Here is a 14,819-nt window from a genome sequence, read left to right on the forward strand (position 1 = left end):
GATGGGGTCTCCATTTGCCCAGGCTGGTCTTGAACTTCTGGGCTCAAGAGATATTCATGCATCGGCCTCCCAAAGTGTGGGATTGCAGATGTGAGCCATCACGCCCGGCTGGAAAATCTTAAAATCAATCCAAGAAGTGCTGGCTGGGTTGTACTACATGATTAGGCCCATGCATATGCTTAGGGTTTCCATGAAGCCCTTCAGCAGGATAAATTCAAGAAAAATTAACAGGTAAAGCCTTAGAAACCACTGCACGCCAGATTTTGTGTCACCAAACACAAATACAATAAATTTAGAGAACATAAGTTCCCTGAATGAAAATGAAAGATAAAAATAAAAAAGAAAGAAAAAGGAAAAATAAGAAAAAAGATATTGAAAAAGTCTGCAAACACAGAGTTCTGTAAGCCAGTTGTGGTTGAGCATATTGTACTATATCTTAAATAAAATCAAGTCATTACTACAACCCCTTTTAATAAGTATTAACATCAACTTCTCTCTGATATAAAGTGAAAATGAAGAAAAGTGAGTATCTATGTTAAGTCTAAAATAGACTTTAAATGAAGAAACCATAAATACTATACATTCATGGGTTGCATAACAATGTTTCGGTCAACAATGGACCACATATACCACTGTAGCCTATAAGATTATAATATCGCATTTTTATAGTACCTTTTCTATGTTTGGATACACAAATACTTACCGTTCTGTTAGAGTTGTCTAAGTAATAGGCTATACAATGTAGCCTGGATGTGCAGTAGGCTATGCCATCTAGGTTTAGTATACCCTGTGATGTTGCACAATGATGCATTTCTAAGAATGTATCCCCACTGTTAAACAACATATGACTGTATATATTTCCCTTGTTATGCTGTACCTTTGCCATCCCATCATTTCTTCATTCACTTCTTCAGCAAACATTGTTACCTATAGAAGGGTGGTTTTTGGCACTGTGGAAAGAGCTAGACCTGTAAAGATGAATAAGCCGGTTCCTACTGTCTGGGCTCAGTCTATTCACTCAGCTAGTGGTAATAACTATAATGACGAAGATTGAAAGAAATTGCTCTCTTAGCTAAAACACAAGAAGGAGCAGAGCTTAAGGAAGGTGAGGTAAGTAGAACCTCACATTCTATTTTGGCAGTCTTTGCATTGGTCCCACTTTTCCTGGGTTGGGGAATACTGTTTCTTCTGTCACGCACTACTGTCCTCTGTTGCTCCCCTCTGTCACTCCTCTCACTCTCTTTTTTCCTCCTGCAGCAAAGGGAAAAAGTCAAAGAGGCCATGAGTGGACTAGGGAAAGGCGAAACAGGAAGTTGTTCAGGTACCTTGGGTAGTAGGTCTCCTTTTCTTGGGCCATGGGGAAAAGCAAAGGCTGGATTCTGATTGTCTGAGAGCGAAAAGGGACCACAGAGGCCATCCTTACTATCTGTTTATAGCTGAGGACACTGAGGCTTAATAACTTACCAAGGCCACGCAATTAGTGGCATTGGCAGCACTAGAACTCAGGCTTCTTGACTCCCAGAGAGTTAGAATGGAGCACTTCTAATTCTTTATGCAGGGTAGGGTGGTAGCCAGAGATGGAAACCCTACTACTGGCTTCACTAGCTTCTTCAGCCATTATTCTGATTATCTTCTTCACTATCAAGCAGTCTTTCATTTCTGATCCTCCAAACAACTGGACAATTTATTAATGTAGTCACCCCATAGTTCTCTGTTCAGTAGGGACTTACTTTCAAATCTTCTCTGTCATTTCCGTTATCCTCCCCATAAGGAACAAATTATGGTTTCTCGACATTCTTTTGAAAACGTACAACCCAAACTAACCGCAAAGCTTCAAAGATCTGTTTGGTGAGGTAAAATGATGTCTTTGTGTTCTGCTTTTCAACGCATCCTACTTTGACTTTTGGTTTTGCTCATTTGTTAGTAAATTTTCAACACTCTACTTACTTTTACCGTGCCAGTAAACACCTTGAGGAACTTATATAGTTGATCTATTTCTATAAGGGTGCTCTCCTGAACCTTGTCCTGTGTGAAGGCCCGCCTTTTTTCTTTTTTCTCTTTGTTTCTTTCTTTTTTTTTTTTTTTTTTTTTTCATTTGTTAGCTTGTCAGTAATGACCGGGTGGCGGATACATGTCAAGAAAACTAATCACCTTCTAACAGGATTAGGACTAGAATTAATGCAGATCTTGTGCCCTTCCTGTTCCCGCTTTGGCAACCCAAGCTCCACCACTGCTCAGAGACTAGCTGGAGGGCAACGGCGCCCCACAGCATCTCACACTGTGTTGGGATCCTAGGTGGTGACCTTTGTGAGATTCAGTACTGAGTTTCTGGGAGACGGCGCTGCGGTTGTGATTGGAACTGTTGGCCGACGCACCTCTGGACGCCCAGTGAGGCAAAAGCATCTCCTGTTTTCAAGGTGATGACACTGGGCTGGAATGCCGCGGGGCCAACCAGTCCGTCCTGCCAGACAAGTTTCTGGTCCAGTGAGCCTCCGACCCGCCGCGCGTGTCAAGCTGACAAGGCCGGGGAGGCGTTTGAAGGAGCAGTGTTGAGCGCTGTCAACATTTAGCGGGCGTCTTTGAGTAGCTCCTCCAGCCCTCGCAGCGGCCCAGGGACTAGCCTGCAAGTTCTCAACGCTCACTTCCAGCCCGCGCTGGCCCCGCCTCCGCCTCCCAGGTCCTCAGCCTCCTCCCGCCCAGCCGCACCCACCTTTTCTCAGGCCCCCACCTGCCAGCACGCAGAGGCGGGGGCGGGGTCGCGGGCCGGGCTCTTGACGTCACCTCGCGGGGAGGCGGGACTGTGGGAACCGCAGTGCAGCGCAGAGGGGCGGGGCCTGCGGCGCGAGACCCGGTGCGGGAGGCCTGGGAAGGGAGAAGTGTGCGGGGCCGGGACCAGCCTGTTCCAAGTCCAGCTCCGGGGGGCGGGGCGGGGCGGGGCGGGAGGGGCCGGCGCGGCGGCGGGAGCCCAGCGCCGCGCTAAAGCGGGTCAAGAGTCCTCCTTTTCTACCCGCCCCTTCTCCTCCTCCCACCTGGGCCTCTGCGTGGAGACGCGCACCTGGCAACCAGAGGCCGCGTCTCCGCCTTCTCTGCTAGCGCCAGGCGCCCCGAGCCTGCCCGGGACCTCCGCCGGAGCCGCGCTCGCTGCAGGCGGCCTCGAGCGCTCTCTCGTTGATGCCGTTTTGGAGGTGACCGGCGCGGCGGCCGCTCTATGGTGGGGCCGCTTTAGTGGCTGCGGCTCCGCAGGACTCCAGGGCGCGGCTGCGAGGTGGCGGGGCGCCCCGCCTGCAGAACCCTGCTTGCAGCTCTGGTTTCGGGGTGCTTGAGGAGGCCGCCACGGCAGCGCGGGAGCGGAAGATGTTGGAGCTGAGGCACCGGGGAAGCTGCCCCGGCCCCAGGGAAGCGGTGTCGCCGCCACCCCGCGAGGGAGAGGCGGCCGGCGGCGACCACGAAACCGAGAGCACTAGCGACAAAGTAAGTGGAGCTGAGAGAGGCGGACGCCGCGCCCTGGCTGGGTCCTGGTTGGAAGCGGGACATCTGGGAGCAAGGGTGGGGCTCGTCCAGCGTCAGGTGAGGCTGCAGGCTGCCGGTGCACCTTCCTCCCTGCCTGGCACTGCTTCCTCCTTCCCCAGAGGGGGTCGGGACCCGGGATCCCAGTGGCGGTGCGGTTCCCAGGGTGACCGCGGCCGCTGCCCGGGAGAAATGGGCTACTCAACCCGGCTTACAGTTTAGGTTCATCTTCCGGTCCCTTTTTCAGGATCTGGGGCCGACGCTGGAATCAGGAGGGAATCTGCCCTCCTAGGGGCTGCAGTGCAGTTAGTAGCTGCCACCTCACCTCTCTTCTCAGTAGAGAGAACAAAGTTAGTAAGGACTAGAGACGTGCCACCATCGGCTCTTATCATTTCATTGGATCCTGACGCGGGAGGCTTGGCTTCTGGCGCTGCCCCATCTGCACTTTCATTTTCTCCATCATTTTTCAGTATGATAGATTTTGGAGGTTTGAGAGTATCATGCACGTGACATAATAGTAATCTTCCAGCTTCTTTTGAGTACACGGCAGACAGTGCAATTCTTCTGTCTACCAGTAGATTTCATATAACCCGACGTTAATTCATGAAGACTTTTCACTTCCTTTTCTATAGATTACTCTTCTTTCACATTTAAGAATAAGTAGATGTGATATTACTTAAAGCTAGGAAAGGAATTCGGGCGTGTGTTTGGTAATACAGTGGTGCAAGTAAGAACTTGTGAAGAAATGCAGTTTTATGACCTTATGGACTGGATGGTTTGGGAAATTGGGCCAGAGAATAGATTATTGTATCAAACCGTCTGTTTAGAAAATTCCATTTTATTTGAGAAACCCAAAACACGTAAACTGTTTCTAGAAGCATGCTTTGGAAGCAGGCATTGCAGTTTGAATTACAGAAGTGAGGTGGATTGCCCAAGGTCAAATTCGTGGCTCTTGAAACTAGAATCTAAGTTTCCTGATTCCTTTTCTTCTGATTTATGTGGTTGCTGAGATTGGCTGGCAGTTCTGATTTGGGGAGGATTCCACCTGAAAGTTGATGTTGATGAATTTGATGTAACCCAAATTACAAAGCCCTAATAGGAACGTATCACATGATATCACGACATAAACATAAACGTGATTCTTAGTACTAAAACCTTAGAATCAATGCAGTGACACTTTTTTCCCCTTACCCTTGATAGTAAGTAGAATAAAATGAGTCTGTAATAGAACATATGTGTCAAGGAATTACCCAAAATATAACAATTTCCAGCTACTGAAGGTTGAAGTTACAAAACTAGAAACAGTGGGCTGAGAATAGTCTGTGAAAACTGCCTTGGAAACTAGACCCAAAATAGAATTAATTAGGTTGGGATTTGTTTTGTTTTGTTGTTAGCACTGGTATAGTTTCGCATCAAGGAAATACCAGCTTCTCTATGTTGACTTCCTTAACTCGCCAAAGCTAACAAGCTTTTGTAAGAGAAAAGATGTTCAGGAAGCCATGCATAAAATACCTTTGGAATTAAGTTTTTTCTTTTTTTAACACCATAATATATTTAAAATGGAAACTACTTCTGTCGTGTGATTTGACTCATTAGAACTGTTGTCTCTAGCTATCTGTGACTGGGTTACCTTGCTGCATATTTATTTATTTATCAGTGCAGTACTGTTGGTTTTTATTGACACATGTCCAGCTGGATTTTGTTTTCTGAAAGTAGACTTTGCTATATGTAACCTGTTTTGTCAAGATTTCTTAGACAAGGATGAACATATTCAAACCATATCTAAAATACTGCTCTACTTTTAGAGTTTATCATGAGGAACTTTTGACTTGGCAAGCTTATAGATGTTGAACTCTATCCCTGTCTGTCCTTTCTTATCAGGGTGTGTATTTGAATACACCTATATTTCCAGGTCAAGGGCTATTTTAAAATCAGTTTGCACACTGGAGGCTGGTTAATATTTGGTCAATTCAGACTCATTAAAGGCCTTCTCTGTTCCGTTGCAGTAAAGGCAAAACTCTTGGGGAATTAGTGAAAGAAATGAAGGAGGTACATTATATTCTGCTATTATAATACACTCCCATGCATTGCCATTTTGTAGTCTTTTAATAATGGTGTTATTAACATGACACTCCCTTTGTTCCGGACTGGTGACTTATGCTGAGAGAAGGCTCTGTACTCCAGATAATTAGCAAGTGAAAAAAATACTTCTTACCTGCAGGGCAATGTTCCCAAGTGTTAAATGATGGAGTGGTACTTGAAAAATGACAAGGGACCTCTTCAATAAACCCTGCAGGAGACATATATGAGTTAGATTTATTAGAAGTCTGTACAAGGCACGTTGTTAGCATAGAGGGCATCCTTGGCCTCTACCTGGAGACTGTAGGAAAAGCTCTAAACAGTGGATGAGGATTGAGCTGGGAATGAAGGGATTCCTGGGACTCACCAGCTTTACAAGGGTTTGGGTAGGGTGTTCTAAGCAAAGGATGTGTTGGGTTTTTTCTTGAATCAGCATTCTAGACACAGGGTTGGAGATACAGAGGAAGAGATAATGAAGGTCCTGAGAGCAAAAGGAGGCATTGCTTAGAGCAGTGGTCCCCAAACTTTTTTGCACCAGGGATCAGTTTTGTGGAAGACACTTTTTTCCACAGATGGGTTGGGGGGATGGTTTCAGGATGATTCAGGTACATTACATTTATTGTGCACTTTATTTCTATTATTATTACATTGTAATATATAATGAAATAATTATACAACTCGCCATAATATAAAACCCATGGGAGCCCTGAGCTTGTTGTCCTGCAACTATACAGTCCCACCTGGGGGGTGATGGGAGACAGTGACAGATCATCAGGCATTAAGATTCTCATAAGGAGCATGCAGCCTAGATCCCTCGCATGTGCAGTTCACAACAGGGTTCAAGCTCCTGTGAGGATCTAATGCTGCTGTTGATGTGACAGGAGGCAGCGCTCGGCGGTAATGCGAGCGATGGGGTGTGGCTGTAAATACAGAGGCAGCTTCCCTCGCAGGCCACTCACCTCCTGCTCTGCAGCCGGTTCCCAACAGGCCCAGTTCCTAACAGGTCGGTACTGGTCTGTGGCCTCGGGGTTGGGGACCCCTGGCTTAGAGGACATCATCAGACATCATCAGTAGTACTTAGGAATAAGGGCTGAGACAGAACATGGAGTTTAGCAAAAGATCTAAGTAGAAGCAGGTTTAGGTTGAGGAAATTGAGAGGTGAAATGTTGGTAGTTACTGTTACAAAGTGGCAGTGAAAGGAATACAGGATGGCAACTAGAGAGACAGGAGGATTAATGAAGATTTTTCTTTTCAGAGGAGGGGAAATATATATTTGTATGAAAGTCAAATGAGTAAAGATGTTGAAGACAATGGGTAGGCCCTAGGAAAAAGAAAGCAAACATGGGGTAGAGACTATGGATTATTGGGATATCCAGGGAAAGAAAAGAGGGATGCATGTCCCTTCCTTAAGAAAAGAAAGACAGAATGAAGGGCGGATACAGGAACATTTTGAAAAGCAGAAAGGAGAAGATCAAGTGTTGGATGCCTTCAGTTAGTAAAGTAGGAACTCAGAACCAGTGAGCTTCAAGGGATCTTAGAAACAACTTGGTTTAACTCAATTCATAAATATTTATATTTGTATATATTTATATATAATTTGGTATATATACAATTAAATTATAAACAATAAAGTTGTGTTCAGTTGAATCTTCACTGAGTTTGATAATTCTGTATAGTTTTATAATAGTTACCTTTTGGTCATTTCATATCACACTTCCCAAAAATAACAGTTCAAATGTGTTCCAGTCACATTCAGTGTTGTGTGACTGTGTGTTAGGAATATCCCCATTTAACAGCTGAGAAGAAGAAAAGCAATGTGAGTGATTTAGGCCTGGGGAGTGCCAGAGGTCCAGGATGTAGGGAATTAGAGAGTCAGCGAAGCCAAGATTGAAGTGGATGACCACAGGTTCAGGTCGGCAGGGAAGTGGGCTGGTGAAGATCTAATGGGTTGAGTGGGAAAGAGCACTGAAACAGAAAGAGCTAAGACATGACATGTAGAGACCAAGGGAGAACTTCCCCTCTGCCCTCTGAAGACTTGCCAGAAAAAACTGACGACAGGTAAATTAATTGGAGAAATGGCATACAAATTAACACGTGGGATGGGAGGAGGGAGACAGAGTGATTACCTGAACCCCAAGAGGCGCAGAAGCTTATATACCATCTTGAGGCAAAGGTGGTCCTGTCATGTAGATGAAACCTCATAGGGAGCAGCCCTCAGAGAGAATAGACGGTGAATATTTCTTTCAGACCTTTAAAAGTGTCAGACTCTCAGTTAATCTTTCCTAGATCCAGACAAGAGAGAACCTTCAGAGAAGGCCAGGTTGCATCAATGCAGATTTTCTCTACAGATGCAAATCTCCCTCACAAAAGACAGCTTTGCAGGGCTGTTTGTTTGCACGCCCTCTGAACAGCCATCTCAAAATATGTCGAAGAAGTATAATTTGGGGTGAAATATTTTTATTTCCTTCACTTGCTAGACCCTGAAGTGGGAGAAAAGAGGGTGCACATTGAGGCTGTGGCTAGTCAAGGGGAGCACAAGTGGAATAGTGTGCTTTCAGGTAAGGTCCCTGTGTGTTTGTGCATGGGGCTGCTACTTAGAGATTTTGGTTTGTGAAGTTGAGGGGAAAACAATCCAGAGATCAGTTAACGTCTCTCCTCCATTTGAGATGTGTACAGGTTCTTTCATAAATACATTATTTTTTTTTTTTTTGAGACGGAGTCTCACTCTGTCACCCAGGCTGGAGTGCAGTGTTGCGATCTCAGCTCACTGCAAGCTCCGCCTCCCGGGGTCCCGCCATTCTCTTGCCTCAGCCTCCCGAGTAGCTGGGACTACAGGCGCCCGCCACCATGCCCTGAGAATTTTTTGTATTTTTAGTAGAGACGGGGTTTCACCATGTTAGCCAGGATGGTCTTGATCTCCTGACTTCGTGATCCACCCGCCTCGGCCTTCCAAAGTGCTGGGATTACAGGCGTGAGCCACCGTGCCCGGCCAATACATTATTATTTTCAAATAAACTTTTAATTTTGGAACAACTTTGATTTATGTAACCACCCCACAGGTTCTTGCTTGCTGCCCAGATAGAACTGGTTTATCGACACAGGAGAATTGCAATAGAGAAAAAGAGTTTAATGCACACAGAGCCAGCTAAACAGGAGGCCAGGGTTTTATTATTACTCAAATTAACCTCCCTAAAAATTTGGAGGCTAGACTTTTTAAAAGATAGTTTGGTGTGCAGGGGGGTTAGAGAATGGGTGCTGCTGATTGGTTGGGGAGGCAATTACAGGGGTATGGAAAATGGTCCTTGTATGCTGAGTCCACTTCTGGATGGTAGGCCACAGGAGTTGCTGGTTTGGGAGGAGTTACCTAGTCATCAGAAATATAAAAATCTGAAAGTGGTCTATCTTTTAAAAGGCCAATCTTAGCTTCTTTAATAGTGATATTATGTATAGAAGTAATTGGAGAAGTTACAAATCTTGTGATCTCCAGAGCGGTGGCTGGTAGGTGTTTACATGTAATCACAGCAAAATTCACTTCCCTCTCATAATCCTAAACTTGTGACCTTTTATTAGTTTCATAAAGGCAGTTTAGTTTAGGGAAGAGCTATTATCATTTAACCTATATACTAAATTTCTTCCAAAGTTAGCTTGGTCCTCACTTGGGAATGACCATGGGCAGCTTGAAGGTTAAAGGCAAGATAGAGTTGGTTAGGTCAGATTTTTTTTCACTGTTATGATTTTCTCACTGTTACAGTTTTTGTAAAGTTGGTTGGTTTCATTTACAGAAGCATTACAAAGATTTCTGTGTACTTTTCACTGACTTTCCCGTAAGGTTTGTATCTTGCCTAACCGTGGTACGTCAGTCAAAACTTAAGAAATTAACATAGCTATAATATCATCTTAGACTGCAGATACTATTCAGAAATTCAATGGTTGTTCCACTGTCTGTTTACTGCCCTGGGATACAATCCGGGATTCAACACTGCATTTTGTCCACTTTATTTTGTTATTGTAAAAGCCTTACTGTGTTTTTGTAAATTACTTCATTTTGGTACACTTCACTACAGGTTGTGCTGATGTCACCTGTAAGTGTAATGAACATTTTCTATAGTTTTTCATCTAGATCTAGGCCATTAATAAAATATTAATGTTTAGATCTAGATTTCTGGACTACCGTTTGGGCTGATACTCCCTAATTGTTGATAAATTATCAGTCAGTATTACTACCTAAATAATTTTCCATGATTCAGCTTTTATCATGCACAGCATATTCATTTCATTTAATAACATTTTTTTAAAATGCTGGCTTCCAAAATATCAGCAACCCAGCCAAGTGGTAAGAGAGAGCTGGGTTTTTAGCTTACTGCAGTGAGGAACACTTCCACAGAGCTTTGGTAGTATTTCAGAAGGGGAGAGGCAAGGTGTAACTTATTTGAGAATTGGAAGTTTGGTTTAAGGCTGGTCTTTTTTTTTTTTTTTTTTTGAAACGGAGTCTCGCTCTGTTGCCCAGGCTGGAGTGCAGTGGCACGACCTCAGCTCACTGCATGCTCTGCCTCCTGGGTTCACGCCATTGTTCTGCTTCAGCCTCCCAAGCAGCTGGGACTACAGGCGCTCACCACCACGCCTGGCTAATTTTTTTGTATTTTTAGTAGAGACGGGGTTTCACCATGTTAGCCAGGATGATCTCAATCTCCTGACCTTGTGATCTGCCTGCCTTGGCCTCCCAAGGTGCTGGGATTACAGGCATGAGCCACCGCACCTGGCCTAAGGCAGGTCTTTCAATGTGGGGAATTGATTAGGATTGGGTAAGGGTCACAATGTAACAATTTGGGGTTAGTGGATAAGCCAGATAAGGATTTTGAGGCAAACGTTTTCAGAGAGTCTTAGGACTAAACTGTTCGTTGATGCTTCCTTTCAAAGAGTTGATGTGTCTTTTAGAAATTCTTGTAAATAACATGAACTCTAGCAAGAGTTTCCAGGAATACTCAAGTTATACTAATGAAAGAGTGAATCTGAAGGCATGGTAATGTAAAGTAAGCTATGTGTGGGTTAGGAATGGTAGTTAACTTGAGATTTCTAAAGAATATCTGAGGGTTACCATATGAATTCTCACTTACTGTTTATGAGCTTTAAATAATTCATTTTCTTATTATTTTGAGAGATACTACCATAGAATGTCATCAACTACATCAGGCTTTGGATGTGTACCACAGTGGGTTTTTTTGATGCTGTCATCCTAAGGAAGAAGCGGAGGCATAACATAGAATTTAAAGACAATACTTGAGCCAAATTTAAAGACTTTACTTGAGCCAAAGTGAGTACACTGCCTGGGACATACTTCCAAGTTGCCCGGGGGAGTGCCTTGGTTGGCCTTTGTTATAAGCAAGTTTTTAAAGGCAAAAAGGAACAAGGAATGGGCTGGTACAAAGTTGTTTGACAGGAATTCTCATTGCCTTACAGAGATAATATTGATGAATGATTGGCTATTCAGCTTTAAAATGTAAGGTATGAGTTACAGTGTCTTTATGGCTACCTGGTATCAGTCCAGAGCCAACATAGCAAGTGGCTGGAAGAGGTAATTGTTTAGCTCAAACGGTGAGAGACATGACTGCCGACACATTTTAAATGCCTCTCGGGGCCTGATAATTTAATGAGACTCATATTCTTCAAAATAAAAATTTCTTTTCCTTTTTAACACAAACAATATTTTGTTTGTCAAAATATACTGGGGAAAAGCGGGATAATTTAATGTCCTCTGGAAAATTATGAAGAAAAATTAAGATATATGCACATGTAGTATGAGTATTCTTTATGTGTTTATGAATTTCATTTTTGTAAAATAGACTCTCACGTTTCTTCCCAGATAATACAGATAAATACAGGGGTCTGGTGTGTTTGTTTTCCTTTAACCATTCTATATTTGGGGATGTCTTTTCCAAAAATACAGATTTTAGTTCAGTGTAAAGAACATAGGTCATTTAGGAAATTATAAACATATTTCTTGAGGCTTGGTTAGGTTCTGTGCATTCAGTAAATGCTTGTTGAGTGCCTATTATAAGCAAGACACTGCTTGAATGTTACTTTTTGTGGCTTTTTTATACTCTTTGAGAAAAGAGATGGTGTCAGGATTTGTTTGTTGCTCAACAACTGATTGTAAAATATATTAATCTCTTGAATTATGGACTTTTACTGCATGGAATAATGATATAAACTAATTTTTTAGTGCAAAATAATTTATAATTTGCAAAATACTTGCTTATACTTAATATCAATTTTAGTCTTTTAACAATTATATAGACAAGGGAGATAGGTTTAGTTTACATTATGAGAAAATTGGAATTTGACAGCCTAAATGCCCTGCTCAGAATCATGATATTTAGAGCCAGGATTTACCTTAAATTTTCTAATTAAAAAATGTAAAGGAGAAACCAGATGTGTGGTCCTAAATGTATAAAATCAATTTAAAACATTAAGAAAATTTTTACTTTGTTATTACCTAGTGTGATTTTGGACTAATTTGGTCTTTTTGAATCTATGAAATGTTGGCATTGGATTAGAAATTTTTAGCTGAAAGCCTGTCATTGGGTGATTTCAGGCGGCTAGATTTAAAACAGCACTTCAAGTATTTCATCACTTACTTATGATCAATTACAAGAAATCATTAGCTTTTATTTCATAAAAGCTATAAAGCTGTTTATACTTTATTTGGTTGAGAAATGTTTCAGAACTTATTTAATGAGAATGACATCACATTTTGAAACAACTCTAGAAATGGAGAGGAAGTAATTTCATTAATGACCAATTTTTTTTTGTTTGTTTGTTTCTGTTTTGAGGCAGAGTCTCACTCTGTCACCCAGGCTGGAGTGCAGTGGCACGATCTTGGGTCACTATAAGCTTCGCCACCCCGCCTCCCCCCCACCCCGTTTCAAGCAGTTCTCCCATTTCAGCCTCCCAAGTAGCTGGAATTACAGGCACGCAGCACAAAAGCCCAGCTAATTTTTGTATTTTTAGTAGAGATGGGGTTTCACCATGTTGGCCGGGTTGGTCTTGAACTCCTGACCTCAAGTAATCCACCTGTCTCGGCCTCCCAAAGTGCTGGGATTACAGGCGTGAGCCACTGTGCCCAGCCAACCAATTGGTTTTTGATCATCCCTGAGATATGCCAAGTTTATTATCTAAGTATTTACTTATTTTCTTATCCTCAAAATCAGGTGAAAGATATTTTTCAGGTTATGTCATTGAATGTTTGTTTGCTTAACACTTTCTCAGAACTGTCAAGATTTTAAACTTTTAAAATATGAAATTGAAAGGCACAGGATGGGAGAAAAAAGAGTCCAGTCCAGAGTGGACTCTTATCTATGGAAATTTATAGCTGCTTTTTGCAAACATCGCAGCTAAGAAAGCAGTGTTGCTTTTCTGCTTCCTGGCTATGGTTGCAGTTCCCTTTATTTGCTGGAACCCATGGCCAGCTATTTAAGAGCTTTCTGCAAAGCTGATGTAGCCAATCTGACTTCATCACCTGGGTGACCCAGGTGGGATCAGACACCTTGACAGTTAAGTTTTGGCTGACTGCTACCTTCCAGTCCCAAGCAGGTCATTTCACAAACAATGTGGGGCTGTCTGTGGGTCAATGAATATTTATTAAGCCCATCTGGAAGTTCACATTTTATCTCAATATATAAAAATCCAGATTCGGAAAACCAAATTAGACTCATCTTTCGAGGTTGTGCTTTTTATTTTTTCATCTACTTACTATGCTTGTACTTGAACCGTCTCAGAGTTGAGGCTTCGAATAATTCTGTGGGGCACTATTCACATAGAGTTCAATGTAGATAGTGCCCCCTGGAATTCTGCTTGTAGTAGTCCCATTTATAATAATGTATACTGCTTTTAATAAATATGAGGTTGATACAAAAAGGTGTACAAAGTATACAAGAAGATAAGGATACTAGCTAGTGATCTGGGTGACTTATCCTCTCAGAGGTATTCCTTCTTTGTCTTGATAGGTTTACAACATATGTTTGCATCCTCTGTCACCGTAAATAATGAATTTCAAATGTATGATTATTTGAGCTCAAAGCTTGAGGATGGCCACTCTGGAGCTTAGATTCAAGTTGCGCTGAGTATACACTCTGATTAGCAGCAGTTACAAGGTTTGTTTTTTTTTTTCTCCTTTAGATAGAGTCTTGCTCTGTCACTCAAGCTGGAGTGCAGTGGCGCAATCTTGGCTCACTGCAACCTCTGTCTCCCAGATTCAAGCGATTCTCCTGCCTCAGCCTCCTGAGTAGCTGGTATTACAGGCGCACTCTACTGCGCCTGACTAGTTTGTGTATTTTCGTAGAGACGGGGTTTCACCATGTTGGCCAGGCTGGTCTCGAACTCCTGACCTCAAGTGATCCACCCGCCTTGGCCTCCCAAAGTGCTGGGATTACAGGCATGAGCCACCGTGCTGGCCTACAAGTGGGTTTTTAAGGAAAAAAGAAAAGGCACTTCCTAAATTGTTTAACAAGGATTTAGATTAAAATAAACTATTGATTGGCTACACATTGTTCTTTGCATCATAAATTCCAGGAAGATAAGGGGTGAGGCAGCCAGTCTGAAACAAAATGCCTTTAAGTAATTGCTCCCAGGCACGGGTGTGGAGGTGTGACTGAAGTCTCATACTCCAGGGCCTGATAAATTTTACATACGTCACATAGCTGGGTCAGCTCAGAGCTATTTTTCTTTTTTCACCCCAATCAATATATTATTTAGTGTAGAAGAGTGAAAACCCTTCTAGGTTTCTTGGCTGGGCTACAAATTAAATTGACATAAGACAAGAGAAAAACCATTTTTCTCTTGTTTAATTACATATGTGCAAAACAAAACAGGAAAGAAGGGTCAGATTTTTGAAGTTTATATAGCACCCTGAGATACTGAAAGGAACCTATTCAGCTTCTAAGGGGTGCTGGCCACGCAAGTTCTGGGAGGGTAACGGGAGGAAATGCATGGTGAATAAAGGCTGTCTTGTTATGCGGATAGTCTCTCAGGTAATAAAAGTCTCAGAGCAGCTGTCTTCCTTATACAAATACTTTACTAATGTAGATTTCCTTTATAGATATAAATTTTTTTAAGAAATAACTGCATTTCAGAGCTACTAATGTGTCTGCAGTTTCTCAGAATTATAATCTTGAAATATACCAAAGAAGTATATTTTGAGGTGGCATATTCTAGTTCTCTATAGTCATATTTTAGGG

General features: G+C 42.6%; 1 protein-coding gene across 2 annotated transcripts in view; it reads left to right on the forward strand.

The window, feature by feature from the left end:
• The first annotated feature begins 2,845 nt into the window (after positions 1-2,845).
• The window catches only part of CDS1 (CDP-diacylglycerol synthase 1), a 67,234-nt gene continuing 55,260 nt past the window's right edge, over positions 2,846-14,819 (forward strand). The window contains exon 1 of one of the 2 annotated variants that reach the window (XM_030819086.1): positions 2,846-3,471. In XM_030819086.1, coding sequence (XP_030674946.1) covers positions 3,355-3,471 — 117 coding nt within the window. In that variant the 5' untranslated portion in view covers positions 2,846-3,354. Of the gene's footprint in view, positions 3,472-3,531; positions 3,568-14,819 lie in introns of those variants that run through there. The other variant, XM_030819087.1, reaches the window with a different exon arrangement.

This window comes from Nomascus leucogenys, chromosome 9 (genome assembly GCF_006542625.1).
Source record: "Nomascus leucogenys isolate Asia chromosome 9, Asia_NLE_v1, whole genome shotgun sequence".
NCBI classification, from domain to species: Eukaryota; Metazoa; Chordata; class Mammalia; order Primates; family Hylobatidae; genus Nomascus; species Nomascus leucogenys.